The 27,718-nt window shown below is 37.1% G+C and overlaps 1 protein-coding gene across 1 annotated transcript; it reads right to left on the reverse strand.

The window, feature by feature from the left end:
• On the reverse strand, window positions 1-27,718 carry LOC136562657 (transmembrane 9 superfamily member 2-like). The gene is made up of 17 exons (XM_066559607.1): window positions 27,520-27,718; window positions 27,078-27,145; window positions 25,694-25,787; window positions 23,978-24,105; window positions 23,624-23,753; window positions 22,544-22,671; window positions 21,244-21,355; window positions 19,040-19,119; window positions 18,017-18,125; window positions 14,712-14,844; window positions 13,602-13,721; window positions 13,367-13,424; window positions 10,343-10,502; window positions 9,548-9,699; window positions 8,479-8,590; window positions 7,891-8,062; window positions 1-640 (listed from the first exon to the last, which is right to left on the reverse strand). The coding sequence occupies exons 1-17, from the start codon at window positions 27,634-27,636 to the stop codon at window positions 573-575; spliced, it is 1,941 nt and encodes a 646-aa protein (XP_066415704.1). The 5' UTR covers window positions 27,637-27,718; the 3' UTR covers window positions 1-572.

Genomic DNA, 27,718 nt, shown 5'->3' on the forward strand with positions numbered 1-27,718 from the left:
TAGAGTTGTGCAGTTTTATTTGAACAAAAACCAGTGTCGATATTTTTAATAAAGTCTACATTACACTAAATGCATGTACATTTGTAAGAAGATAACCTAGTTGTAAAGAAGGTGCAGGATAATATGTACAATCATAGTTTAGTTTAAAAAATTCACATTTTACATAGATTTACTTGACAGTCCTAGGCTTTCATGGTATATAAATGGTAACCAAAAGAGGTAACAAAAAAACCCAAACTCCAGTCACAAGGAAATTCAGCTGGAGGACTGCATAATGCACTCAATTTTTCAAATAAACTGTTTCACAGAATTCTTATTCATCCTAAATCAAATTTTGGATATAATTTTTGAACTACTATAATTAACATGTTCAATGAGTATATTGATGTAAACATTTTTGTTTATATCAAAATGGCAATGGTGCCATTTTCTTCAATAAAAATATCCATTTTTTGTTGTGGTCTGGTCTTCCACTTTTACAAATCAGAATAATTACACAGGATGTTTCTCAATACATGGTAAAAATTATCAAACAGCAAGGAGGATATGTTCAAAAGACACTTTGAAGTTTTTCAGTCCACCTTCACAACACTGTAAATCTTACTTACAAACCAGAAGCAGGCAAAAAATCCAATAGTCCCTGAAACAAGAAAATAATAATGGTTAGTTTATCTTCCAGCTTGCCCTGAGAGAGAAATCTAACATGTACTTCCCAGCAGGACAGAATATAACACTGTAATCCAGCTAACTACCCAGAAAAACACTTCTTAAATTTAACAACACACATTCAACCTCAAGCTAGGTTATTGATTTAGATCAAAGATGACTTTTAGGGTCCAGGCTGCTTCACGTACATTTAAGCCACCGATGACCGTGTTGCCACCACTATGAGCAGGGGCACAAGCACCAATTCAGAAACTGACTTTTATAAACATGCCAAGCCAGCTCCCACCTGATTTTTTTAGGTCTACAATACTTCACTGCCACCTATGAATTATGACACACAACTAGGCCTTGAAAAAATTCACTCGTCCCAGTTTTATATTCATCGTGCTCTATTTATACTTGAGAATAGAAATTTCTTCTTCTGTGCATCCTGTTACTTCCTTTTGCCAAAGGAATGCTCTGAGTGCTACAGCAGCCGGAAGTAAGCAGCAAGTGAAAGCAGCAGTGACAAACCAAAACACTGAATGAGATTAGTATATAACAATTTTCTATTTTTAAACTGATGAAGAAATTTGTCGTTTTCACCAGCAGTCACTTTTATTGGGCAACTGCAAAGACACTGTCCATCACATTTACTTTTAAATTACTTTAAGAACTTCATATGCAAGGAGACGGAGTTCCAATTAATTTAGTCTTCAGCCTCTAAAGGAAGCAATGCATTACTCGTCACACTTTTACTAGTTGCAAACTGCCACAGAGATGTTAACCCTCAACAGACAAAAAAAGGGAAGATCTCAATTGCACAGAGTTCCCTCTCAAAAACACAGCTACAAGCCAGCCCTGGGACAGCCCTTCCCAGCTCCACTGCAGGCATTCGCAAGATCATGCACTCAGCTCCCTCCAGTTTCATATTATCCTTTTCTGTCTGTACAGCCCATGTTTAACATCCAATCTCTTTCACTATTGTGACTGCCTTAATAACTAGAAGATTCTTTATGAAGCATTCGGGTTTTTTACGAGTTACATTTCTATCTTTCAAACTATATCTTCCCATTTCCCAAGCGAACAACCCATCTTGGGATGCTTATTATCTGTATGCCAATTCTTACGTTCCTCATGCTTCCATGTATATTTTCAGTTAAAGGCTTTTTGACAGACTATTATTATATGCCACAGATTACCCTTTCCTTCGAAGTTTGCAGTTGTTGTTCTCTGAAACAGTAGGAGACAGCAGATTTATGGCCGTTGATAGGAGATGAGACAGCAACCGCACAAAGAATGCGATTCCTTTGTAGGCTTGACATCACCAAGTCTTTGCAGTTCACGGTCATATCCCGCTCCTTCCTACTGTGCCAAATATTCTAATACCAGCATTGTTACTCTAAACCTTACTCTCATAGTTTTGTTCTAATAACGGTTCTCAGTCTCTGCTTCCTGGTTTTTATAAAATAACTCTCTCCAAGCCTTTTATGGCTTTGAAAGGAGTTTCTTCCAAATGTTTAACACATTAGATACCTTAAAAATTGTGTTCTAGAACAAAAGTGTACTATCATAATTACAACTGTCCCAAGAATGACAGCTACCGTAGTTTTCTGAGCATGCCACAACTTAATATGGGAATACACTCTAAATCCACATATTTTCCTCCAATCCTTGTTAGTCTGAATCTTTATAACACATCAGTTTTCTATAAGACATTGCCTCAGTTATAACAGAACTTGAAGATTTCACACTGTGAACAAGCATTTTATCTATAAACAGATTTACACAAGTTTCAGTAACATTGATTTTCAACTCCTCCTCCTAAAAAGTCTGTTTAGCAGATCAAAGACGAAGTACACCCTGCTTATTTTTCAAACTTTATCAAAAATTTTGCCAATGTACTAGAAGCGGAGTAAGACACTTTTTAAGTGGTGATGTTTGTCAGATATCAGATTTGAATCATAAATTCAGGAGAGAAAGGCAACACTCATCACCAAGACACAGACTTAGGTAGTCAGAACCTTCTCTGGTGAGCACAGATTCCTTCTGTTGCTACCTCTACATCAATAATTGGGGCTAACCAGCACTGTAATTTCTTCTTCCCTCCCATGAACAAATATATCCTACAAACTCCATATGTGGATAGCTCTAAGGACCAGAAATAGCAAAACCAGAACATCAAACTAAAGACCCCATCATCTATCAAAGGTACCTCTCCTAAAGAGCCACTGGATGCTCTAAGATCAGTTTAAAGGTAGTGGCACAAACTAGGTTGAAAACTGGTTATCAACTAAGTTAGAAATCCAACTGCAGATTTAGGAGTGCAAATGAATCACACCAAATCAACTAGGTGGTTTTAGTGCCTTTTTTTTTTTTTAATAACATGGGCCAAATAGACTAGAAGCTTCTAAAGGCTCAGGTCAGCAGAGTTGTGTTGACATTGCAACCAGTATTACTGGACAGAAATTAATATAAGGTAAGAGAACATTATTTATAAGGTTCTCCTGAACAGTAGCTTTACCTACATGATTGCTTATGTTAGTGCAAGAAAAAAAAAAAAAAGCTCAATTTTTGCCTCTATTTTTAAGAACATGAACCACAGCACAGTGCCTGGTTCCACTGAAATTCAGTGTTTTCCCCCTCAACCCTTGGGATGCTTGTGATTCCATGAACACTACAAGGCCCAAAAAAGGTAAAGCAGTAAAAATGTTTCTGATTTCCTACATAGCAATAAATATTCCAGTCAAAGGGATCTGCAAAGGAGTAGCAACTGGGGAAAAAAATACTTCTGAACTAGCGTGGCTTGTTTGAAAATTCTAGCCAGGATGTTTTCCACATTTTCTGCATTTTAACCCATTTCACAAATTTGCCACTTGTTCCAGATTTGAGCACTTCATACTGGATCTTTAGGCTGGTGCTGACAAGTACCACAGGTTTTCAGATTCTCTTTTTAACTACTTTGTCTAAAGCCAATCTTAAAACACAGACAACTGCACACTGTTTCCTACACCTGTACCTCTACCCAGTAGAATTGCTATTATTAGTGGCACTAGTTAAAATCCAACCTTGCATACCACATTGCATCCCTTGAAATGTATTTTCTTGAAGAGCATAGCTAGCACTTTAATCTTGACCATTTTTCTAAGCTCATCTTGCACCAAAATGAAAATCATCCCTTATTAAAATGAGCCTCTCATTAGAACAGGAGAAGTATTTAGGTAAGGATTAGATAAGACCATACCAGGATGTTGCTTTTATTTGTCTCTTTCAAAACAGATTCAAACTGAAACCCAAGTTTTGAAGCACTATCCACAAGATGCACACCTCTGCAGCTCAGGCTTTTCTCAAGACACCAATGAACACAACATGACAGAGAACAGATACCTAAAGGCGTTTTTGGAAAAGCTGTTAAAAAAAATTCTAACACTAAGTACTTAAAAAAAAACCACCAAAAAACCACAACAGAAAAGACCCAAACAAAGCAGCAAACAAACTAAAACTACAAACAAACGTGTAAAACACCCCACTAGTTGCAAGAGTTGAGACCATTACATTTATTTTCTGATTAGTCAGAACTCCTTCACATTTTGAGGTTTTTTACATCTTTCACATGCACATCTCTATCAAATGACCCAGCACCAAGCCTAATACCAATTCCTCAATTCAGCCTTTCTAATCTGTTTGTCTGGTTTAATCCAATATAACAAATTAGTTGGCTAGTGTTTACTTTACCCAAGCCTAACCATTCACCAACTTAAACTGCATGAAAAAACACCTGAATGGTCTGATTGAAGAACTCACTGTTGTGGGATAGATCCTTATTTTTCCCCTAAGCACATGACCTGCATATTTTAAGATTCTACCTTTTAAAATAATCCCTACTATCCTAGGAAAGTGATGCCATCCCAGTGCACAGCAGCTCACTGCATGTCATTTACCATTCTAGGGAGCTACAGGTAAAGGATCTTTTGCAGGAGCCATTTAAAACTCACAAATCCAGATATGAAGGTGACTCAAGACATTTCTTTAGCCAAGAAGCAAGATATGTCCAAAAATCCCTTTATATGTAGTGGGGAGACACTGACACCGTCTTTGTTTTTTGATGATCTTGTCCTCTGCTTTATATTCTGCTGAATAGTCTGGTCTGTAATATATATACTCTCACTTTCTGGTACACAGAAACAAGATGCTATACACAAAGCCAGCATCTAACTGAGTAAGGGACAGTTATTAGTAAACCAGGTTAAATTCAAAATTAAAAACAAGGATTTTTGCAAAGAATAATGTCAAAATACATTAAGCAGACTCTACTCATCTCTTCTAGCTTTATTGTTTAATGAAGAAAGAAGAATTCAAAGCACGAGCAGATTGTAAGAAAGCAAATAGAAAAGCACTCTGCACTTGGCTGATACTTCTCATGTACCTTAAAAGCTCTCTGTATCATACTGGTTTCAATCACCGCACAGTGGTGGGTGCTTCAGAATCTCAGATTCTAAACACAATCTACCCAGAAGATCAAAACTCAATTTTGAAAATGGCATTAACTCACAAGTGAAAATGATGTTCAAAAATAGAGGTCACTGTAAAGAAACATGCTTTGACTATGTTCAGGATTTTTTTGCCTCCACAAATAAAATACATGTAATAATGTAGCTACCCCCATCCAACCACACTTGTTATTTCTTCAAAGATTAGCTGCACTTTGTACATTAAAATTAAATTGTCTGGTTTAGGCGTGCACACCATCAGATTTCCCTGGTCAGATTTTATTACTGTCAGTGTTGGTATACAAGCATTCAGTTCCTATTTACTTATTCATGATCTCTTTTGAAATGCCCTGGGTAACGCAATACGCTGCCCCTTGTATTTCTGTCAGAGTTGCTGAGAGCTAGTAGGCAAGAATAGAAAAAACCAAGATACCTGGCACTAACTTAAGTGGAACAGATCATGGTCCCATTTTTGGAAGGCTATTAATGCAAGGCATGTGTAACATCACATTAGCAAACTCCTTCACCTCCAGAAACGGTGAAAAACTGAACCCTTATTTTCTAAAACTATGCCTGCTAAGGATTATTTTACAAAACAAAGCAAAGTTAGGTGTCTACCGTTTGAGCCATTTGTCTAGAGCAGCTTACACTTCAGGCCCAAAATCTATCACCTAACTAAATATGGAAAAGAAAGTTATCACAGCATTTTACATTAGCAAGGATTTATTACGTACTCCATGCATCTGTTGTACTAATTAGCCTTCTAGTGACTAGCTATTCTATTAAATGTAAAAAAAAAAGGAGGGCCATGTAGTAGCTTTCCTCATGAGCTACAAAAACAGCACAGGGAGCACCATTGTGGGTTTTTTCAAAAGAAAAAGACGACGCTGCAAAAATAACTGCAGCACAGTTTATTATTGTACTTCAGGGGTCTTACTGGCCTTCATATCAAGAACTCCAGGATGAGCATATCTGAAGCTTTGAATACCATTTCAGCAGCTGGCACGACAACTGCAATTATCATTTTATATATGAAAGGGACATTTTTAATTCTACCAATTTGCATATTGTGATATTGAAATTGGCAGGATAGCAACTAACCTATGCTAAAACTCAGACACATATTAACATATTGCTTTAGCATAAAAGTAATTAAAACATTCTAGACTATCATTTTTGGGGTTTTCAAAAGACAGATAGATAGATAGATAGACAGATAGATATTATAGAAGACATCTGGAGCTTGTCTGTTTCACTACAATTTAAGCAGAGGTTAAACTGGTAATATGCAAACTTCCAAGTTTGCTTTCTAACAATTAAAAACCAGAAAAGTTAAATCCTCCTAGTTTTTTTCCCTGCTTTTTTTTTAGAACTTTTATTGTTCTTCTTAGGAGAGAGACATTTCTAAAGAACAAAAACCAGCAATGAGCAACAGCTACTGTTATTTAATATAATTTCTACAGCATAACTGCTTTTTTCAAACACATACAGGAATTTTCTTCAAGTTTTTATGAAGAGTGGGGTTTTTTGCCTTGTGCCAACCAGTACTAGGAAAATTAAATACATAAGGATGAAAGAGGTCCTTCTCCCCGTTACACTGACAAACTTGAAGTCTGATGTTAAGACTTACCTTCATTACCTATTTCAGCCACTCTTTTTCAACTGCAATTAACTAAAAGATGCATTTCACAAAGTGAACACAATGTAATCAGAGCAGCTTTCAACAAACAGGCAGAAGAAGTTAAAAAGTACCAATATAAACTACCACGCCATCCGCAGAGAAATCCTCTATTACAGTCTTTGGAGCGACTGTCATGGCTGTTTTTATCAACAGCCCATCGTATGCGAACAAGCATTTTCTCTAGTTCTGTCATTGCAGTATTTCATGAAGCCAAGCAGTGACACCTAAAAGATCTGACTTCATGTGTTAAATCTACATATACAACAGCAGCAGTATGATGAACGCCAAGATAAAACACTCATGGCTATTTTTCAAGGCCAGTACCCTTCCAAGAGCTTCTTATTTCACCAACACATAGTATATTTGGCACAAATTTCTCATCAAATCAGCCTCAAAATTATTGTTTCAGTCAAGTGACTATGAACATTAAAATAATCCTCTGGAAGATACGTTGTTTGCATGAGCTACATCAGAAGAGTTGGACAATTAACACTGGAGAGCCATATTTCAAATTGGTTCCTCCAGTTAGGGTACATTTCCATCATTATGAAGTGGTTTAACGAGCAAGTAAGACAATTCTAACAGTACTAAAACTCTATCTTGTCAACATTCACTTCTTCCCCAGCACCAGCCTCCTTCACTTGCTGATAGTGAAAGCTGAAAATATCTTTCATACTCCATATGCAGAGAGAAATCATCTTTAACTACAGAACTTCTAGAACCAATTATGAAATCCAGAATCAAGTTAATACTTGATATCACTGAAATGAACAAAATACTCGATATTACATAAAATGATAATACTTGATAAAATTAACAAAAACAGGCCTTTGAAAATATAATGACTTGATATTCAGTAAAGGAAAATTAATTTTACCATAAATAAATGTAATTTCAAGTTAGGAAGAAAATGTAAAAAATCTTACTATGCTGTGTGGTGTAACAAACCATGTAAGTAACACCACCTAAAGAGTCATAAATTGTATTTAATATTTCATGTAATCTAAATTTCACCTAATGTTTCTCATTTCAAAACCAGAGCCCTCTATATTTTAGTTTGAACATTGTACTTACCTGTGAAAAGGAAAAAAATCAAGACCATGATCATTGTGTAACCAAAGTATAAAATGGTGCTGGCAGTTCCTGTTATCTGGAGTTTGGAGAAGAAGTAATGGACTGCATAGATAAAGAGATAAACTGCTGTAAAGCTGCTGGTCAAGAACGACCTCCACCACCAGTGATAGTCCTGAAAGAAACAATAAACCGCTTGCTAAGAATCACCATGTAGGAAATGGAGTATAGATAAGATGGTGAAAAATTAGCATTGTCTTATGAACACATTTAATTCTGTAAAACATAGCTCAGTAAAATTCCAACATGGCATGTAGATATTTTCTTTTTTCAAAGTCAGACGTATTGCTTCCACTACGAAGATGAAACTACTCTAAGATCAAAGCTGTTTGGTTTTGCTTATCTGTTGCCAGCAGATGATTTTGAAGCAGAAGGCACATTTCAGAAGAGTGGCTAAGACAGGCATGCCAAGACTGAAAATGCAATCAGTTCATAGTGTCCAGCATTTCACAGTGTATGTGAATACCTCACCTGTATTTCTAACATCTTCCAGTTACAAGTCATTATCTACATCAGAACTGCAACTTTTACCTCTGCACACAGGTGGAAGTAGCACAGCAAAACTGTAGCCTCTGAACATGTAATTAGAAGAATTATAAAAACTAGGAACAGGAATCCAAACATATAATACATCTGATGAGACCTAAAATTAAAAACAAATAAAAACACAAGTCTCACTTTTGGTTGTAGTTCTGAGTTAATTCACAGTGTCACATTACCAGATTCTGAGTCTATTGAGTGAAGGTGACAATTACTGCAGTACAGGATTTGACAGAGGGAGTATTAGTTGCATATTCCCTCCATGCTTCCCTTTCATAGGATAAAGGGAAGCGAAAGTCCACAATATACCTGTTTGTCAGGTGATTATATTTTTCAGCAGTTACATTACACATTTTTTGAGGACTGATATAAAAAGTTAATCTAATGTACTTGCATTTAAGAACTGGTTTAGAAAACTGTTCTGTAAGATCTCTCAACCTATACACCATAAATGTGTAGATAGATGACACCATAAAAACCCGGCACCTTCAGGATAATATTTCCCATTGAACAACAATGTATTAGACATTTCACGTTTATATTGTGAAAGTAATGAAAGACTGCACTGGTTTAAATTTTCACACACTGCTTGACTGGGTTTTACAAGATTCAGGAGTGGAGTGGATTGTTCATGGGGAGCAGATTTTTTGTTCTGCAGAACATGGAATCCCAAGATCTTGACCTGATTCTGATCTACACATTTGAAACTGTTAGATCACATTAGTTTCATAAATCATAATATAGTTACACAATGGATTAGGCTCTACATAACCACAACAGCATGCAACCACATTTGTGCTGTACAGAGCCAGATGTAAAAGATAAAACAAGACAATAGGACTCTCAGATAATACTTTGAAGTTCTCCTTAAGAAGAATTAGTTTTGTAAATTCTAAGCACAGAAATAAATATAAAGGCTCCAGAAATTCCATAAAATTTGCAAAACTATCAAAAACTTTCAAAATTGGTTTATTCCTTATATTATGTGCTTTGGGATGTTCAAACTCGCCATGTGTATTATCAAACCTGTATAAATAGAGGAAAAAAAAGTGATACTCACCAAATGCTATTCAGAATGAAAAAAAGTTGAATAAAAATACAGCCAAAAGGCAAGATACCACCCATGATGATACCAGGCAATGGCTTTGTGAAAAATGACTGCTCTGGGATTTGGCGAGGAATCTGGTTTGTACGCACTGGATGCTCAATAGGCTGCAGAAAAAAACAACAGAAATAAAAGATTAATTATTACATCATAAATAAGAGTACTTTTCCCTAGTATTAGCATATAAAGATTTATAAACATAACTATATTTTCATTCATAAGCCATCACACGTTATCAAACAAAAAAACCTACATACTTGATACCCACCACTAGGAAAAAAGCACATGTGCTTTAGACATTCCAACTATGGGCCAGTAATCAAAGCAGAACACAAAATAAATCTGTTCAGTCCTTAACTAAAAACAAAACAAAATTTAAAAAAATCCAATAACATCGCCTTTTTCTTAGCTGTCTGGCATTACTTCAAACTAGTGAAGTACAAAACTGAAGCCTCTCTGAAGTACTACTTCAAAACTCAGCAATACTACTACTATTGCTGAAGCACAAAAAGCAAGTAAGAGCTCCAAGACCATAATTAAAACCCGATTCTAGTGAATGGACAGAGCAAACCAGTTTGGTATGACATTACAAATACACACTCTGTTTCAATATCAAGGAAGTAAAATATCCTTTTACAATCATGGGATTACAGATGTTTCGATCTAACCAGATCCTGTCTAGAACTCTTGCTTCAATGGCTCAATTACAGAGGACAGGTGTATTTCAAATCTGTATTCAAAGGACCCTACCTTCTCTTTGAAGCCAAAATAGGCACCAACAAAGGTTAGTGGGACTGAAATTCCGAACCACATAGCAAGGATAGCAACTAAAGTGCCAAAAGGGATGGCAGCTGAGGAGCCTTTCACCCACAGAATGAGATTCATAATGAAGAAATCAGCAAAGACAATCCTGAAAAATAAGTTCAGAAAATATATTACAATATTCAAGAAAGAATAAATATCACTTAGTATTACAAAATGTAAATTATTTAAAATAAATGTAGCTTCTTTCTATTTTCCAATTTCCCAACAGTCCCAATTTCTTTCACCACTGGTGTAGGTAAAGTAAAAATATCTGCACCATCCAATACTTCTAATGTAGGTAATGTAGGTAAAGCCATTATTTAAATAAAGACTCTGTACATAACACCAAAGAGTAACAGAAACATGCCATTGAAAAAATCTATACAAAGAATGGAAAAATACAGAATAAATGTAAAAACTCCTTATCTGGACCTTCTTTCCAATTAAAACCATAATTTTTTTTTTATTTATGTCCCTTATAAATAGTAAATTCCTTCTGAATAAATATAGTGATAGCAAAATCTCCTATTTAGCCCCATGGATTCTCACAACATGGACTCTAATGTGCTGCTGCAGTTTGTGTCACAAGGGGAAGGGGGGATTAAAGAGAGCTCTGCTCTACAACAGAAATATTTGTATAATCATGGAGTTACACATACTAAGTAGCCTGTGCTTCTGGAGAATATAAATAAAGACTGCACCAGTCATGATTTGTCTCCAGACCTGCTTTTCCCTCTCCCCTTAAACACATATGCCTCATTTTCTAAACATCCTGGACAAAAGTTAGAAACAACTCAGAGACAAGAATCGAGGTGTTGCTGAATCAAGGTGAGATGAAGATTTCAAATATCCCATTCTGAAAACAAAGCAGAATGTTCATTCTGCAAAGGAACTCCATATAAAAAAAGCTTGTGCTGACTGCCGTTATTTCTGGATTCAAATATAACACCTCAGAAAGGGTCCTGTACAGTGCACCACTGTCAGGGTTTTGTTAAAAAAAAGTGTCCCTGAGATAGAATTTAAGCTACCTCAAAGTGAGCATGCACCCTGTATTTAATTGAAAAGGGAAGGAGGAAGGATTAGAGCAATAGACAGGCTCCTTTTTTTCCTAGGAGAGGCCTGACACTTGCCAAAACTGCTTGGGGGAACAGACTTGTTCAATAAGCACACCCAAGCGACCCCTGGTGTAAGCATCTTGTTTGAACAAAAAATAAAAATCAAATCCATTTTAAAAGTCTTTCTAATCTTTATCATCTACCCAGGCTCATAACAGAGACCTCACTTACCCCCTCCACAATTATAAAAAATACAGCAAATATGAGCTCCCATCAGTCTACCGAGATTAAAAAGAACTTGGGCTGTTTATGATATTATGCAAATTCACTGAACTAGCACAGTGTAATCAGGGCATCTGTTCAGATTCTGTCAGCCTCAGTCATTTTACTTCCTCTGTGAAACTCAATTTATTTGGGAGTGTAACTGACTAGCACAGTATTCTTTCCATTGATATATATTTTCTTCTTTCTCCTGAAAACATCTAAATGACAGCAGGGAGACCGAAGCACATTCTGTTAAGAAGTAAGATTTCTCACGGAAATACTAGACTTGATTGTTAACTTGTTTAATTTGATGAAATTCTGCTTTACTTGAAGCCAAGTCATGTTTTATTCATTCTGAGGCTTTGGGGGGGAAGAAATACCTTAAGAAACTTATAATCTTTTCTTCCACTTTTGCCAAAAATACTTGCCAAGGGATGACTTCATGTACTCAAAGTTGCAACCAATAAACAAGGAAGACTTGCAGAAGAAATGAATTTCTGCTCCCTCTCCCCACTAATTCTCAAAAAAAGGTCATAAGAGCTATGAGAAAACAAAAGGTTGAAGTGCTATTGCCCTTCCCAAGCAGGACAGTATTGCCCACATTATATAGTATGATACACACTACAGCCACATCCCAAACTGGACACCACCTACATTCATGTAACATTATAGATACATATTATAATATTGGCTTTTTGCAAATATTAAAATGGATTCTATATGTGTGGTGCTAAAGTAACTTTGCTATAAAGATATCGTTTTTATTTCTGTTTTAATTAAGCTTAGTCACAGTAGTGAAATAGCTGATATAAGTATGCTTGTGTTAAAATGCCTGCTTGGATGGGATAACATCCAATGAACACAGGATAAGGACACCTGCTAGAGATATGCCAACTATCAGCACTCACAGTCTGAAGAACGCATGGACCAAGGCCCAAACTGGAAGTGATAAAGAGAAGGAGCCAAAACCAGAGCCAAGAAATAGGCATGCTCTAAAAAGGTGGAGGGGCTATGTAAAACAGTTCCTGGAATATGTAAACTAGTTGGAGGAAAAGTTTACTATGCATAATTGTTTATGAATATGTAACAAGCTGATGCGATAGAAATGGTATATAAAGGGTGTTTTCAAAAACAGCAGGCGTGCTCTTGGCTGAGTGCCAAGACACATCCAGCCATAACATCTTTGCTTTATTGTCTTTGTCCCCTATTGTCATCTATTATACTCTGAATTTTTACAGGAGAGTGAACCATGTTTTTCACATGTAAGAAGATTATAACCAGAATCACCCAGTACTGCAGTACCAAACTGGAATTACCCCAGCACTGTGCCCAATGTTCTGGTGCAGTGATTCCCAAAGGCTGTGACACAACCTTGTGAGAGAGTTGCCCCATTCCTCCTACCCCCGCACCTGACAACAAAACAAGAAGCCAAGAAGCTGTGTTCCAGCTGTACCAAGCTCCAGCTCCTCAGAATTCACTTTTCTTTATAGTCACAGATAGGCAATGCACAAAAGGAACAGCAGCTTGGGAGTACCATACACAAAGTCACACAGACAAGCATCGTAACAATTGGCTTTTCCCCAACTCCTTCCCACTTCTGATTCGTTTATACTTAAGAATAAAAGAAAGAGTGAGGGGAAACAATACTGACCCAGGGCACAGCAGAGCTGTAAGCAAGACATTGGTCTTCCACTTCTCACCTCTGAATGCTGAAGAGAAAAAGTAAAAACAATTTCAATGTCAAGACTTTTTCCAACTGTTTTGCAGAATGGCAGCACAAAGCAGATACACTGTCTGAGACACCAGCTCCAATTGGAGGTATATATTCAGCCCAGCAATTCTGATTTTAACACTTCGTGTCACATTAAATAAATGCATGTACTTACTCTTGTACATTCTAGCAGACACATAACCAGCTGGAGTGCCAAGTAAGACCCACAATACAACTGCACAAGTCATCAGAGCACCACGGTTGGCAGGAGAAAGGAAACCAAGGCAAGCTAGAACTAAAGAAACAAAAAGATTTAGTTATTTGTGGACACATGTCAAAATATCCCTGTAACACAGATCACTGTGAAGGTTTATCCCTTTCACTACCACATATTTAAATGAAGGCTGAGTGCCTAAGCTCTTGTACAACCTCATCATATAAACATCCCCTAATGGTACTGTTTCGTTCAAAAGCATTATTTTCACCTCATCTCTTAGGTAGAAAACTTCTCATAGCCAAAACGCTGAAAAATAAAATGCCACCATCCATCAAAAGCATTTTCTCTTGCCACCAATTTCTTTCTATACTACTAAACTGATTGTGCAGGAAACTATCATTGCTAAGCAAGATACACAGTTGTGATCAACAATGACAGACAAGTCTTTCAAGAAAATTCTAGTAATCTTACAGTTTCATACAATAAATAGAAAAAAGCAGCTCCCCTATGAAAGACCAAAATCTGAGTTAAACCTGGAGAACAAAATTTGAAAGATTCTTCTTTTGTACTAAGTATCAGTGTACTTTCCAATTCTACTGTACAGTAAAAAAAGGAATGCTCATAAAATTTACAGATAACCAATAATAAAATAGAATCACGTAACAGGTCCCATGCATATACAGCTATTTATGGCAGGCTATCATTATCTCAACATTGTGTCAGTACTATTTCACTGGCGTGCACTCTTGCTCATATTTCTGTATGGCTGCAGCCTCATGTCAAACATATTGGACAGAAAGGGTTCCCAGACCAGAGAAACTTGTAAGAAGGAAGTTTGATTTCTGAATTCATGAAGAATCAGCATTAGCCCAGATATCACAAAGTTTTCAATGACAACGCTTACAACAGCCTTACTAAAGCTATCTAGTTACTGTTATGAAATTGCCTTAATATTTTATGTTACTAAAGGAAGAACTCTATTTCCAAAAGAAGGCTTCTATATAATAATATTGCATCTTTCTTACTACTATTACACTACATAGACATCATCTTAATGAAGTTACTTACATAAAGTAATAAATGTCATAATGAAAATTTGGGTTCCTTGGCCCAAAAAGACAGACAGTAACATTCCCTTCCTTGGAGGTCTAAACACATCTCCATGAACCAGCTTCCAGCCAAATTCCTCTTGGGCATCTTCCTGTATAAAATCAACAATGTCTTTAGCAGCAATACATAATGCAGTAGTGAATTAACACAAACAAGATGCAAAATACATATTTAAATTTTGATTAGCTTCCAGTTAAGATCCAAAGCCAGACTAATTGCATATGATTCATCACTCATTGATTTTATAACCCCCTAATGGTTCAGTGAAAAAGGCAAGATTTATGAAGAAAATTCTCATCTCCTAAAGCAAGAAAAAGCAAATGTAATTAGTCAAACCATAGAAAATCATTCTAAATTTAAACTAAAACAAAGCATTTAGTTTAGTTTTAACTTCAATCTAGTTCAGGCATTTATTTTGTTCTGTTTTCATTTCCAAGTCCATCGCTCTCAATGACAATACTGGAAAAGAATGAAACTGTCTCTGTACTCCAGAAGGAAGTTTGCATCCTGGAATCATGAGGGACAAGTACAAACACTCTGGCCCGCTGCCAGATGCGAATGGATGAAAGGATGGAATTGGTAGGGGGAAGCCTCAGTCCAGTGGCTCTAAGGAACCACTGCTGAAGAACAAAACTTTTCAATAAAGTCACTCAAAACAGACACCTCCCCTCACAAAAAACAACCAAACAACAAAACTAACGCACACAACCAGATAATCAACCCCACAAGAAGACCCTCTACTCCTCATAAAGTTAAAAGCTACAAGTTCCATTCAGTGTAATACTGAGTTCAGTTCAAAGGTCTGCTTATCACTAGAATTAAAGCTTGCCAAAAAACAGGGGAAGAAAAAAAGAAAGCAAGCAGATCACACTAGTGAATGACATACAGATGATGTAACTTTTCTTTTTCTGGAAGACTGTCTTTGCTTTCCCCACAGTGATACCTCTGCTTGCTAGAAATTACTCTCAGAAGGCTGATATATGAATACAAAAATTGAAAACTATTAAACACAAGATAACACTGATTAAAATACAAAACCACAGCCTATACCTGATAGAAAATTATACCAGATATCCAGGCATAATTCCAACACATCAGTGTTCTTCCAGCAAAGAAAGATTTGTTTGGTCAAAGAAGCATAAATACAAAACTGAAGTCTGAACTTGAACTAATTGTGATAATAACAAGAAAATCGTTGAGGTAAGACAAAATAAAGGCTTTTCCCAGGTAGTTGTAAGTAAGGAATGGAAGAGTTGCAAAGGTTACCACCTGAAGCAAATCTCTGTTTCCAAAATGGCAAACACTGAGCAGGAATAAACGCTTAGTACTTCACTTCCTGATAGAACACAGAGTATGTTTACAGCTCTGAAATGACTCGTACAGAATCCTTGGCAACAACTCATCTGGGAAATGCACTCAAAATACACCTTCTGGTTCTAATGGGAACTTTAAAACAAAGAGCTACGTGGAAATTATTTTCATTTAAGAAATAAAGGGAAACCATGTATGGCAGATTGAGACCCTTGATTTATCCTATATAAACCTATGCACCACAGTTTGTCTCAAAGCTTTGTTTTTAATTAAGTTCTTTTATTACTGGCTAATTAGCTAAGAGTCAGAGTATTTTTCAGACTTCTATTCAAAAAATTCAGCAGTATTTCATACTGCTAACCTTACAACATAATGATAAGAAATATACAGCTAAACCAAGTAGTAAGCTGTATTTTAGAGTTTCAAACAATATCAGAGCAAAATTACTCTAAACTTTTCAAAGGTGCTGTAATCCTCATCTTACCCATTAATTTAGCTTAGTGCTCAAAACATTCTAACAAAGATTCAAGTCCCCTACATTCAAGCAGTCATTACAAAGATTTTAGGGGAAAAAAACCAAGACCAAGCAAACAAAAAAACCACTTTACCTCTCACTGAAAGGTGAAAACATTCTGACATGAGTTCTCTTCAGTTCAGGAATCCTCTCTTAGTCATAAGACCCTAAAAGTAATCTAATGATTTCTGAACACTTCATTAATGAATGTCTCACTAAATCCACATCACACTAAAAGCCAGCTAGCATCAGCTGAAACATTAAAGCACATTCTAAGACCACAGTCACTGGCTGGTGCATCGATCTCTTCTGAAGTACAATCACCAGCATCCCCTAAATGTGAGATACTACTTTGCTTCTCTGCATCTTCTTCAGCCAATGTCCTCTTCTGCACAATTGTTTCACACCTTTTTAAATAAGCTCCTTGAGCTGCAACACATTTTTAAGTCTCAGTCTCTCACACCTGGCAAGAAAATAAAAAACTGTGGCTTTCTGAAAGTCGCACCTATCCCTGATGTTACTTATAAAAACTAATCAAGTTTCTACAAGTCTTGCTCTTTATCACATTAAGAATGATCAACTAATAAAGACAAGACAGTATAAAATACTGAACACAATTTAATTGAGAGATCAAATAGAAGCCTCACAAAAACTATCAGTTAAAGGATGTGAGAAAAATCAATCCACTCTCTGGATTTCCATTAACAAAAGACATTCAATATTAAAACCACAAACAAGAACAGAAGTATTTTCACACAGAATTCACTGTCAATATGAAACATTTTTGTGCATTTTGAAGTATTTCTTTAACCAGATAGAGAGCAACAAAAGTGAAAATTCAAACCCTTCTTGCATCTGACATTACTTCTCATCTTTGAGTTGCAGATACCACTTTTACCAATGAGAAAAAGACTGAGTAAAGATTACTCTCCGTTTACTGGTCAAGTCTTTCTAACTCACAATCAGTTATATTCGCTTCCATTATGGAAACCTGCAGCTCTTCCATTTTAAGGAGTACATATCTCAAAAGAACTCACAACAGGTTCAGTTGGATAGTAACTTAAACAAACTAGACTCAATTTAAAACAGCGATTACCATGGGAATTGTATTTACAAATAAAATAAAATATCATTTATGCACATACCAAGTAGCTCTAACACAGCTACAGGTCAGAAGTTGCGTTGCCCATGAACTGCAATATTATGATCTCCTAACTAAACAAAGTAATTCCACCACAGTTTCCAGCCACAGGTAACATCAACTTGTATCAGCCTATGTTAATCAGAGTATCTCCAATAATTTTTAACCCCCAGAGATATTAGCATGTATCAAACTCATCATACTTATACACCTCTCTAGACTGTACTCAAAACTAAGAGACAGACATCACTATGGACAGACAAATGTACTCATGTAAAAACTGTAAATTTTACTCACAGAAGAGTCAATCTGGTTGTATCTTGCAATATCTTTATGAAGAGTCCTCAGAATGATCATAGCCACCATGCCAGATAAGAACAGAACAATTACGAGGGAATTCATTATACTGCAGATAAAGAAAATGTCAAACTTTGAATCCAGTAATTCAGGCTTCAGGAGATGTATCAGTTCATACTAGATGTACAGCTCAGATCTGAGGAAAAGCCTTAGATATTCAGACCTTTCAGTATTATCCCATTCAGAGAAGGGGAAAATAAAGGTACACGACTTAAAAGTCTGTGACTTCTTAGGAGACACAAGTGAGTAAAACGGTATTTCATGATACCTTGCTAATTCTGAACACAGTTACATATTGCTTTTCTTTATTTTCCTCCTTATATAACTGAGAAGTAATTTCCCTGGTGAAATAGCTACAGTTCTTAAAGCAGACTGTCAAGTAACTTTTATTTCTATCAACCAATGAAACTGATTTTGTGCCATTTAATATTTTGTAGAGAACAATTTATTTGGATTAGCCTTTTCAAGATTTACATTGCAAAACATTAACACTTCAACACTAATTATATACTTACTTAGTATAATTCCCATGCTATGGAGGGAAATAAAATAAGCAAGAGCTTTTCACATACATCTTTTACTCGTAAAAAAAGACCTTTTTACTGTAAGCAGCTGCTGAGTACAAAACACGCAGTATATATATGTACCTCTCACTTGGCAGTCAAAGCCAGACAGTAACATAAAGAACACTGCAGAGCTGCAATGACTCAAAACTTCTCCAGAATGGAGATGATAAAGTAAAAAAATGCAAGCTGTTTTTCCTTTTGGATACTGTTGATGCATTCCTTTCACAAAATGCAGTAATACATTTGCTCCCAAGAGATGAAAACTTAATTCACATACGAAAGCAAAAAGTTTTCTTGACTGAAAACCTACAGACATTGTTCTATCTCCCTAGAAGTACAATTAAGAAATCTTTGTGCTCCCCTGCAAGGTTACTCACTGAATAAATGCAAATCTTACCTAAACCACTGGATGTTTGTATGTGGCATGGACTCCAAAATGTAGTCCCACCTGGAAGCCCACTTAATATTATTCTTTTCCTATAAGGAAATGAAACAGTAATTAATAGAAGCCAGTACAAGTTTGTTGAAGTCTCAAGAGGAAATAAGCATACCACATCTCTTCCCAAACCTTCCAGTCAGCATTCACTTCTAAGCTTGGTATCAACCCTGGATGTAAGATCTCTCTTGCATTAATTCATCTCTAGAGATTCTGAGAGTGAATTTTCATTGAAATCTCCTATCATCATCTTCTACCTTTAAATTAGGCTTCACTAAGCCTCATCTTTCCATGATTTGGGATGTAGCTGCCTGCAGATCCCAACAGCTGAAAAACAATTATGACATCACTACAAGATTTTCCCAGCATAGCACACTGATCTTGAAATTTCAACTTTGTCAAACATACTCCAGAGAAAAATTCCAAGGAAAGCTAGAAATATGTTTTTCTAATCACTTTTAATGGATTTAGCACAGGCTTCTTTGCTCTCTGCCATAGTGTTGGCTGACACAGACTATTTTCCAGTCTGATTCCTGGCACACAACTTTCATTTCCAGATATTCCTGTGATGGACCTTCATGTCTACAACTGAGGACTCTGACTCACAAGCCTTGTCCTCCCCATTTATTTATTTTTATTTGTTCTCTTTGGATGAACACATATGTTGTCCTGCTACTAAATTCTATCCCCTGACTGGCATGAAGTTCTGCTGAATTTCTTCATCTACTCACAAGGTGCTAAGTTTGCACAGCTAAGAACCAAACTGCTCTCATACTTTTATTTTTGTACACTTGTGTACTAAACATTAGAGCCATGACGATGCATACTTTTCACATAGTGCTAAATGCCTTGTCCATGTCAGTTAATTAAAGCAGACATGCTAACTTTTTCATCAGAAGTATATTAAGAAGGACCACAAAACAGTTATATATTTATGCTTTATGTAGTCAGGCTTACTTAAACTGATGCTTTCCTGTTTAAAAACGCTTCTCACTGATAAACACTCCACTTTCAAGTTATTTTGAAACTACTAATAAAAAGTAAAACACACAAGGTATTACTTCAAACCAAGGCTTATGGATGACAGAGAGAATAAGCAGTTTTGAAGTGCCACCTGCTGGAAGTATCCAAACCCACTGGATGTGAGCCTTATCTGCTCCATGTCAGGGAAAAAGAGTGTGGGTACCCAAACACCTCACCCATTGTGTAACCAAAGTTCATACTGAAGTTCTGAATCACAATTTACCTCAAGATGTAAACACAAATGTTAATGAAAGAAGGCTCATTCATGTAGGAAAATCAGAGTTGAAAGAGGATTGGGTGTTTCAATGGAAAAGTAACAGGCTACTGAGCCTTGCACCTCAAGGTCACTGGTTCAAATCAAATTCAATTTGGCAGGATGAAAGCTGTTGCCATATCATGGCTGCTTCACTGTCTGTACAAAACAAGCTTGTGGTCTCAAGCCAAACCTTTTAAGACTGGTGTGTTACATCAGAAAAACAACCACGCTTTCAGGACAGACAAACAGAGGTACCAAGATTTGAAGTACCTTGAATCAAATTATAGTCACACCTACAGGAGGCTCACTTTCCATGCTGGGGTAAAGACCCATTTGCCAGAAAGAAACTTCCTCCTAACTCATTACAGGCTGAATAAAGCATTAGGATGTTAGTATACATTAGAGTATTAATTGTAAAAAATAAACGATCACGTACTCAAGAAAAAGCCAGTGAAAAAAATAAACACCACACAAAATGAGACAAACCCTTCAACTTCATGAGATAAAACTTCACAGTCAACATTTAACAAAGAAAATGTTCCCAAATATAAACTGTTCTTTAACATAAGACTCTCAGCAGCCTGACTGAAATCTGAAAGCAGAGTTTACCTCAAGGAAGACAACTCTTCCAGTTATACAATCTGCTAATTTTCTATTAGTAATAAAACTCGGGGGGGGGGGAAAGGCCTTCCTTTATATTTTCATAGTGTCAATTAAGTTACAAGAACAAAAAACCTGTTAAGATTTTCAGAAAAATACTTCACAAGACCATCCTTACAGAATTTACACTGCTGTAATCCACTTACAGCTATTACAAAGTTATCCAATTGCTCTGATTTCATTCTTTTGTGGAATTACATATTCATGTAACAGATTTAATACTTACTTCAAATGTCACAGAGTAGGTGTAAACCAAATTCAGTTTATTGGTGAATTCTCCAGGAATCTCCATAGGTGGGCCTTCACAGCTTAAGTTGTTCTCATCTGTATGCTTGTAGCTAACAGGGAAAAGAAGTTAAATAAAATTTTTAAAAACTTCAATTTTCTTTAAAAAAATTTAACATTGTGCTCCAACCACAAATACTCCCCATAAGGAGAGCTTCAAGGTTGAAGCAAAGCACCTGGTCAGAGAATGACAAAATTAAGGTTATGTGCAACCTAACTGCCCCCTCGTGGTCTGCACTGCCAGGGAAAAGGGAAATTCTCATTTTTCAGCCATTCAGGATGCTACTGATAAAGCATTTATGAAAAAAATAATAAGATTGGTAGAATCTTCCCGGCACTCATGGAAGGAATAAACTTGTATAGTAAGTATAATTCACTAAAAAAACACTGTACCTTTGCAAGACAAAAAGCAAGTACAATCAAGTCATGTTGTACCAAGCATGTCTGTATGACTTCAGAAACTGTAGTAGTGTAATTTCTTAACTTACTTAACCTCTATAGAAAAGTGAGAAAAGTTTAGCTATAAAAAAACTACCTAGTTTGAAATTTTATAACTGGGCAGCAATTGCCAAATATAGATAAATATGAACTGTGTATGAACAGATTGACCAGAAGCCAAAGTAGTTGCTCCAGTATTCTCCTGACCTCTGAGTTGTTGCACCTCCACTCTGGTCAACACAAAAACTAAGCCGCTGCTGTTTGAGGAAATCAGTTAGTCTTCCTAGGAAATTAGTTGTTGTCATTCAATTCTGAATAGCAGTGTTAACAGAGTATTTCAACTATACCTCTTATACAAACTTACACAGGAAAAAGTACACCTGTACATTCATCCAAAGTACATTTGGATGACAGGTAACAGATCTGACATGGGAAACTGTTACTCAGTGAAAGGCTGTTTCTCAGTATATCTGAAAACATACACACCCAGATACAAATCAACCAAAACATGAAAAAGGCTCTGTTGTTTGGGTCAGGTTCTAAAAGTCTGTATAAGTAGCTTTTCCATCACAAGGGACTTCGGGAGACACTTTAAAAGCAAAGTTAAATGACATTTACAGTTGTGGAACTGTCCTTGTAAACAGCTCCGGACATAAACCAGCACACTGAAAGCTTTACCAGAAGTCAGAAAACAAGTTACTCAGAATTTATTAACTCCAATAACATCTCTAAGGAACTGTTCTGTCTGGAACTGCTGTTAGGACTCCAGAGTACCAGAACCTGATGCTTTAATGCACAATTACCTTTGTGGTCTCAGTCTTGCCATTACCAGTCTTGCACCAGGCCAGTTTTCATCCTTCCCGCTGTGGTACATGATTGTTATGTCAACGTGGTTGAAGAGGTAGAAAGTGTTCTTCTTGTTAAACTCTGACTATAAAACATGATCAGGAGACTGAGCAACTTCTCCAACAGGAGAGGGCGCAAGAAGTCAAGAACTTTATCATGAGACTGGTGTTGCATGAAGGAGCAACAAAGGCAAACACTTCAACATTAATATACCTATAAAAGACCACTTTCAACAGTCTGGGTAGCCTGAGGAGTAACTGAGTTGGAAGGTCACTGTAGACAGAGTAAACTGAACGTGCATGATAAATGCAACACTTCAAAGAAGCATCAGACCTGCTGCATACAAATTAACTGACTGCACTGCACAAAAGCAGGAGGTCAAGTGGTAGAGCAGAGTCATGGGAAGCTCTCTCCTCACCAAGAGGAGTGCTGTCCCTCACCCAGGAGGGATAAAACTATCACTACTATCTGTAATTGTACTAGCTCACAATGGATCTCGCAGGATGACTGACACATTTCCAACTGTCAACATAATTTTCTCTGTCACAGCTGTGTTCATAAACCTTCAGCCACCTGGAAAAACCCTGACACATTTAACTTGTAAACTGTGCTAGACATGACTTTTGCAACTAGAACACAGAGCTCATTTCTAGGACTTCACCAGAAAGCCTCTATCTGATACTGATAAAAGAACATCTTGCATATGAACATGACAGACAAAAATTAAATAGGTACTAGGATGGAAACACATGAAATTTCAGAATAAAACCTCAAATTTTTTAAGACTTTTAAACACCCACACCATTCTTTTACCTTTATTAAACATATATTAGTCAAAGACCTCTAAGAACATTTTATTTGAAAACTGTATCAGTGAGTCACTGCACACACAAGCAGCACTCAGCTCTGTCAGTGCCCACAGTCTGAACATTAAGCATGTTTACAAACACATCTGTTCTTTCTCAGGAAAACAAAGCTTGAAAGTAAAACCACAAATGAAACCACCCTATACTAACAAAGAAAGTTCCACCACTTACATTTATAACACAAGCATCTTTAACTCTACCATCTGGAGTAACAAAACATCCTATTGGAAATCCTGGATTACAGTATTTTTGTCCATCTTCCACATCATAACACCACGTTACAGGCATGTTATCGATAATCCTAGACAGAAATCATCAAAGAACACGTCCTCAGAAAGGGGTGCACCTCACTTCACAGTGACATTTCACATTCATGTAATGCACACAATTTTCAGTAATGCCTACAAGACGCACAGTAGAGAGACAATTATCACACAAAAGGAAGAAAGCAGCAACTTAAAACATAGGTAACAAATGTCAAAAAGCAGAAAATAAACCCAATCTCAAGCATATGTCTTGGCTTACCAGTGATGCTGATAATTCAATTGCATTCCTTTCTTCAAAAAAGCCAGTTTGCTTTTATCAGCACTGTTTCCTGGGTCATATGATCTTGTACAAACCTTCTTGCAAGTTTCTTGCTTTTTAAAAGTGAACTGTTAGAAAAAGCACACATAAAAAAGTCACTTCAATTTTGCTTGAAAGATCTTTTAGCACTTGTGGTTATTTTCAGATAAATTAGGGAAGCGGTTTTTTAAATTACGTTAGCTCCTTACTGTAAGTTTCTGAAGGATAAACCCTGAGGACTGAAAATTGAAAATTAGTAGAAAAGGTAATGCTTTTTCTTTTACCAGTTTGCTTTATTTTGATAATTTCATCATGGGCTAAAACAGACTTTCACTACACCATTCTTGAATGTTTCATGTTAACTTTAGCTGGCTTTCTCCGTGACAACCAAGTCAGATAAGGCTGCCAAAAACACAAGTTGCACAATATCTAAGCTTCAAGCATAGACATCACCTAACACAAACACACTCAAATTTGCATCTCCAACTTCTAACCCGGTTAGTCTTTACCTGTTAGTGAGCTTAAAGCATGACTGAAAATTCTAATATTATTAAGGCCCAAATGCTAACCAGGAGCAGCACTTCTTAATTATTGTTGTGTACAGCCATTTCAAACAGCTGTTAGAACACTTAATCTATTCATTATATATCCAGTCCAAATGACCCATCATGGTACATATTTAAAAGCTTCTTGTGACCACTAGTCATAAGACTTAAAATTACATTAGCTCAGACAATCAAGGAGATTTCTAAGGGCAGTTCATGTAAGGGAGAGGGCATCACCTACTTAACAGACTAATGAAAAGATGTGATCAGGTCCCTTAAGACTGAATAGCAGCAGACTCAGAAACTGCTGCCCCTTTTTCTCACAGGGATGTGGATTATCTAGCAATCGTCACAGACACACATAGCACAGTCTTCAGCTTGACTGGCAAACCCAAGTCTGGAAACTGTATTTGAACCCCATACAGCTCTCAAACACCAAGAGCCACTGTTTGACCACAGCTCCTCCGCTGCTAATAACTGTCCCAAGTTGATGGCACAGCTTTTTAGATATGCTACATTTGGTCATTGCTAATGCAGGGCATGATACAGAAAAATACCACATACCCAACCCACAAAATATTTCCATGCATTTATCGTACAGAAGGTTCCAAGTGATATGCATCAACCCTGAAAAATTTGGTTTCCAACAGCAGATGATAAGTATGTACAAGCAGAGAAAAGCTCCGAGAGAGCCATAACCTAATTTCCCCTTCCCATCTGGAAATTGCCCAATACTAAAACCAAGTATACAAAACAGTTCCTGAACTATCACTTTATAGTCTCCAATGTTACATTTAATAAACCAATTATTTCACATCATCTAGCACACCTTACATCCAGGTATTAAATAACTACCTAAGATATAGTTTTTGGACTTCTCTACCACAGAGCAACAGGCAAGAAGGGTGATCACTAGCTCAGTTTCCTAACTGTAATTAACCAACCTAAGATGCCTTTGGGTTGGGAGGAGTTTTATTGGGTTTTATTACACAAACTCCATAGTGGTTATATTAAAAAATAGAAACAAAAATAATCACCCAGTCATCAAATCTTCAGCTATGTCTATGGATTACAGCCATCAGAACAACTACTATCAAATTTAAACAGGATCAACTTCAAGGGACAAAATAACCTTATATGGAGACGATGCTATTCTCTCCCCAAACAGCACTTGTCCAAGGTTTTCTGATGGTCTTTTCTCTTCTTTATCTTGACAGAAGTCAAAACTGGAAAAAAGTAGCAAAGGTTCCCTTTTATTTTGAATTGACATATAACTGTAAATACCAGCCTAAAACAAATTCTTAAATTATGTCCTTAGTAGTTTTCATGATTTTTAACAGTTTAGCCACTGGTAGTTAAAAATCTGAGAGCCTTTGCAAAGAAAGGTGATATTTATTTTAATATCAATTTCAACCAATACATATTCCATCATATCTTTAACAAAATGGACGATGGTTAATTCACCCACCCTTTTCAAATGGCAATTTAAACAAACAATAGAATGTTTCATTTTGTGGGAAAAAAGGCACTGTGCTACAGACTTTTCTCACACAGAAAGTTTCTGAAAAACTACACTCCTTTCTTAAAGGAATATTTACAAATCGCATTTAACACGAAACACATTTCAAAGAAGGAAAGTGTTTTTGTTCTTACAGTGCCACACCACCAAACAGCATTCACCAATTCTTTTCAGCTACATACAGCTCGAAACTGCTGAATAGGGAGAATGTAACCCTTCTGGCTTTGCATTAAACACAGGTAGCAGCACATTATGGTAAAAAACCCCAACATAACAACAAACAAACCCATACTTATCTTTGGAACATAAGTACTTTTCCTCAATCAATGGTCTTAATTCACTGGCTTCCATAAAGTTTAAAGGAAATAGAGACGGGGGATTTCTTAGCTAGTCTTTCATCTTACTTCTACTGCTGCACTGCCCAGGGAAAGAACTAAAATACCTGCAAGTTTTCTTTTCTCTGCCCAGCAGCAAGACTGCAAATCATATTGTTTATCATCGCTTTGTAGGCCTATAAATATTTGCAAAAGCAGGTAGAAGTTTTCATATAAAAGAATCAAAATTAAACAAAACCAAAACCAACAAACCAAGAATTAGCTACAGAGCTTTGGCAAAAAAAAAAAAGGAAAGTTAACAGTGACTGGTCTCTGAGTTTCTTTCAATTATCGGGGGAAAAAAGGAACTCAAAGCATCTTATGTCCTAGATTTGCCTAGCAGGAAAGAACTTTCAAACTATGTCAAACAGTCAACACTAAATCTTGTACTCAGCTCAAAAAATTGCACCCATAAGAAACCCTGCAGCCTTTTTTTAAACAATAACTTAGGACGGTCAGGCGGCACAGGTGTGGCCTTCATCCTTCCCACCCTCTTGTACTTAATTCCTGCCACTGAGCACCGGATTCACTCTTCCATTCCTACAGCCACAATACTGACACCCTTACAGTAACAGAAAATCGTCTTTCCAAACACTTCGGGAAAAGTATTGGGATGTACTTACGCATCATATTCGTATGGCAGAACTGATTCAACAGAGTCCAGCCGGTTCACGAAAAGCTCAATGAGTGACTGAAACGGGAAAGGAGGAGAAAAAGCATGAAAATACGGACTTTCAGAAACAAACGTGCGGCCGGTATGAAACGCGAGGCTAACTAGCAAATGCTGCTATCCCATGGCGGAATTACCCTTGGCTGCTGACAGGCCCCGGCCACGCCAGGAAGAAGGAGCTAAGGGTCCTCCCAGCGCTAGGCTGTAAAGTTCAGGGGGAAAAGGGAATACCAGCTAGGGGTGCCTGTCTTCCGGGACAGAGGCTGCCGCCCGCGGGAGGACACCTATGAGCAGCGGGATTGGGAATACCCCGCGGAGTCCCCTCGCCGTGGGAGCCCCGCGTGGGGCAGAGCGAGGGGATGGCCCACGTCGGGCCCTCCCGTGCGGGTTCTCACCTTGCAGCTCTCGGTCTGCTCGTTCTCCTCACAGAAGCTGACAGGCGCCAAGCCAGGCAGGTAGAAGGCGGCGCCGAGAGGCGCCACCAGCAAGAGTGCAGCAACCAGCAGCCTCATCTTGCAGCCTGGACGGGCAAAGGCACCATGAGGCGCAGCGGCAGCCCCGACCGCCCCGGGCAGCGCCTTGCGGAGGCGGCCC

The sequence above is a fragment of the Molothrus aeneus genome, chromosome 14 (genome assembly GCF_037042795.1).
Source record: "Molothrus aeneus isolate 106 chromosome 14, BPBGC_Maene_1.0, whole genome shotgun sequence".
In the NCBI taxonomy this organism is placed as follows: domain Eukaryota; kingdom Metazoa; phylum Chordata; class Aves; order Passeriformes; family Icteridae; genus Molothrus; species Molothrus aeneus.